We start from the raw sequence: 2,233 nt of genomic DNA, 5'->3' as shown, positions 1-2,233 counted from the left end.
GTAAAGGGGAAAGCGGCCAGGCAGAGAGCGGACCCCAAAGCTGCCTTGCGGAGCACAAAGAATTTGGTTGCAGCGGGGACTGAGGAGACTCCTACTGAAGCGTGTGGCAGGGACATTACCCTGCAATGGCTGCGCGTTACCCAGCCTTCGTTAACCCCTTTATTTTGTGCCTTCAGGACCTGCCAGACTGCCAACTCGCAGACTAAGAGCTCAAAGCGTGTATAATGTGGCGGGCGTTACCTGACAAGGTGTGCTATGTCCCAGTTGGCTTCCAGCGTCAGGGGTCCTTCCACCTCCACGCCTTTCTCCGTTGCAATAGCTACTTCATACTGAGGAGAGAAAACATTGAAAGTTCTCAAGAAAGCCTGAATCTCATACCTGAATTTAAGATGGGCCCTGTGAAAGCTCGGATCAGTAAGTCAGTGATAACAGCTGTCCTTTAAACAAATTTGGTTTAGCATGCCTTTGCATTCAGTAACATTTCACTTTTTCCTTGGTGGGCAAATCGAGATAGTTGATTGTAGGAGGAGACAGAAACACTTCCAAATCTAAAAGACTGCAGCCTCTGGATGCTACAACAGCAGTGGCGGGAGAAGTATCATCCGATCTGAGAATACACCAGGGATGAGCATCACTTGGACCCAAACAGCTCTTTGGAGGCTGCAGGACACAAGGGGAGACTGGCTCTGGAGGACAGCTTTGCTAACAGGCTCTCTTAATACGCCCCACCTCTGGCAACTCAGGACTTGCTGCAAGGTTTCCCGAGATCAGAGACAGAAGACAACCCAGGGCAAAGGCCAGACCATCAGCCTGAGGCACACAGCAGGCACGCCGGGCTCTCCGGTCAGGGCAAGCCAAAGCTGTGCACTTACCCTGTTAAACGATCGAGCATCTCTGTAATACAAAATTTTCATGCAACGCTCAATCAAGTCACGGGCCTCCTCCTTCGTCAGGCTGGACTTCTTCTCCAAGACTTCTCTCATCAATGGCTAGGGAAGAAAAATAAAACCCAATAGCTCGACAGCTCAGTCACGCAGGGCTAAGGTCGCTTTAGCAGCTGAGCAAGAGCATACTCTACCTGAGCTAGGTACGCTCCATAACCCGTAGCAAGTGTAGGGGCTTCGTAGGCCACGCCGAGCATGTCCACGTAACCTAGGAAGCTGAAGGGACAGATCTGTGAGTGTGGCGGCCGCACAGGCAGGGCTGCGTCGGGGAGGGACTCGGCTTTTGAGTGGCTGCACCCAGCCAGAGCCCTCTCTGAATCCCGTGCCACAAGAAGCGGCCTCGCAGAAGGACGCGCAGCAACCGTCACACGTTCCACGTCACTCATCCTCACTCACCTCTCGCCATTGTAGTAGCCTCCGATGACAACGGTGTTCCAGAGTGGATTTATCTTGGACCTCCGGTTGTACATGACTCTCGTCAGCCAGGAATGAATGGCTTTCGGGCTGTAACTGTGACCATCTCCCAACAGCTCCTCATCGATTCTAATTTAGGTAGAATTTTCACCCAACTAAGAAAAGCTGGAAACCACCCAGAGAAGAGAGCAGCAGCCCACCTCCACCTGCACCACCAGAGTACCCTCCACAAAGTCCCCGCAGGCTCTTTCCAAACAAGACCTTACAAGAGGTGAACCAGCCAAAGGCCACAGAGAATAACTGAAACTGGTTCTCCACAGTGCTCAGCACAGAATTTGGACAAGATGTTTGTACCAAAGGGACTGTCAAAGGACAAGGGGGATTTCAGCTCAGTTTTATCCCTGCTCCGTGAACACGTTTAATTACATTTCAGTCCTTTGAGGACTGGGAAGAAGAGAGCAGCGCAGCACAAACCACAGCGTGGTCATGGCTTGCCCAGCCTGACCAGGGCCACAAGGGCTGCAGGTGTGGCAGCCCAGGACAGGAGAACTTACACCATCTGGTCGATGATCTGCTTGAGGTACTGGAAGTCGGCGTAGTCGCCGGATGCCCCCAGCATGGTGGTGTCGTTCACCTTCGGGAGCCTGGAGATGCTGCGGAAGCGGGCGAGGGAGCCGTAGGAGCCCATCATGTCTGCAGCGATGATCACCCCCCCGTCGAACTTCACTCCCAGCACCGAAGTGCCCGTCACCATCGGGCTCCTGCAGACCCACACGTCAGCGCTGTCCTGGCACCAGTGAGGCCCCGGACTCCCCCAGATCCTTTGTCCTCAATCACCCCTCTGTTCTCCCCCAGCCCCGTTTCTTCCATCCCAG

The 2,233-nt window shown here is 53.8% G+C and overlaps 1 protein-coding gene across 1 annotated transcript; it reads right to left on the bottom strand.

Annotated features, from left to right (window-relative positions):
- Positions 1–236: 236 nt before the first annotated feature.
- PSMB4 (proteasome (prosome, macropain) subunit, beta type, 4) lies at positions 237–2,115 on the bottom strand. The gene is made up of 5 exons (XM_009700732.1): positions 1,913–2,115; positions 1,341–1,487; positions 1,079–1,160; positions 873–989; positions 237–329 (listed from the first exon to the last, which is right to left on the bottom strand). Exons 1-5 carry the CDS (start codon positions 2,110–2,112, stop codon positions 237–239), a joined length of 639 nt encoding a protein of 212 aa, XP_009699034.1. The 5' UTR covers positions 2,113–2,115.
- Positions 2,116–2,233: the final 118 nt, after the last annotated feature.

The sequence above is a fragment of the Cariama cristata genome, unplaced genomic scaffold, assembly GCF_000690535.1.
Source record: "Cariama cristata isolate BGI_N322 unplaced genomic scaffold, ASM69053v1 scaffold10345, whole genome shotgun sequence".
Classification (NCBI taxonomy): domain Eukaryota; kingdom Metazoa; phylum Chordata; class Aves; order Cariamiformes; family Cariamidae; genus Cariama; species Cariama cristata.
The sequence above is the reverse complement of the archived record's forward strand: the minus strand, read 5'-3'. Positions and strand labels throughout refer to the sequence as shown.

Bases quoted from the DNA above. Each gene is read 5' to 3' on its own strand.
- PSMB4 (XM_009700732.1), bottom strand. From the start codon at position 2,112: ATGGTGACGGGCACTTCGGTGCTGGGAGTGAAGTTCGACGGGGGGGTG. The intron at 990-1,078 runs GTAGAGTATGCT...TTTCTTCCCTAG, and splicing joins ATGGAGCGTACCTAGCTCAG to CCATTGATGAGAGAAGTCTT. The intron at 330-872 runs GTAAGTGCACAG...TTCTCTCCTCAG, and splicing joins ATGCTCGATCGTTTAACAGG to TATGAAGTAGCTATTGCAAC.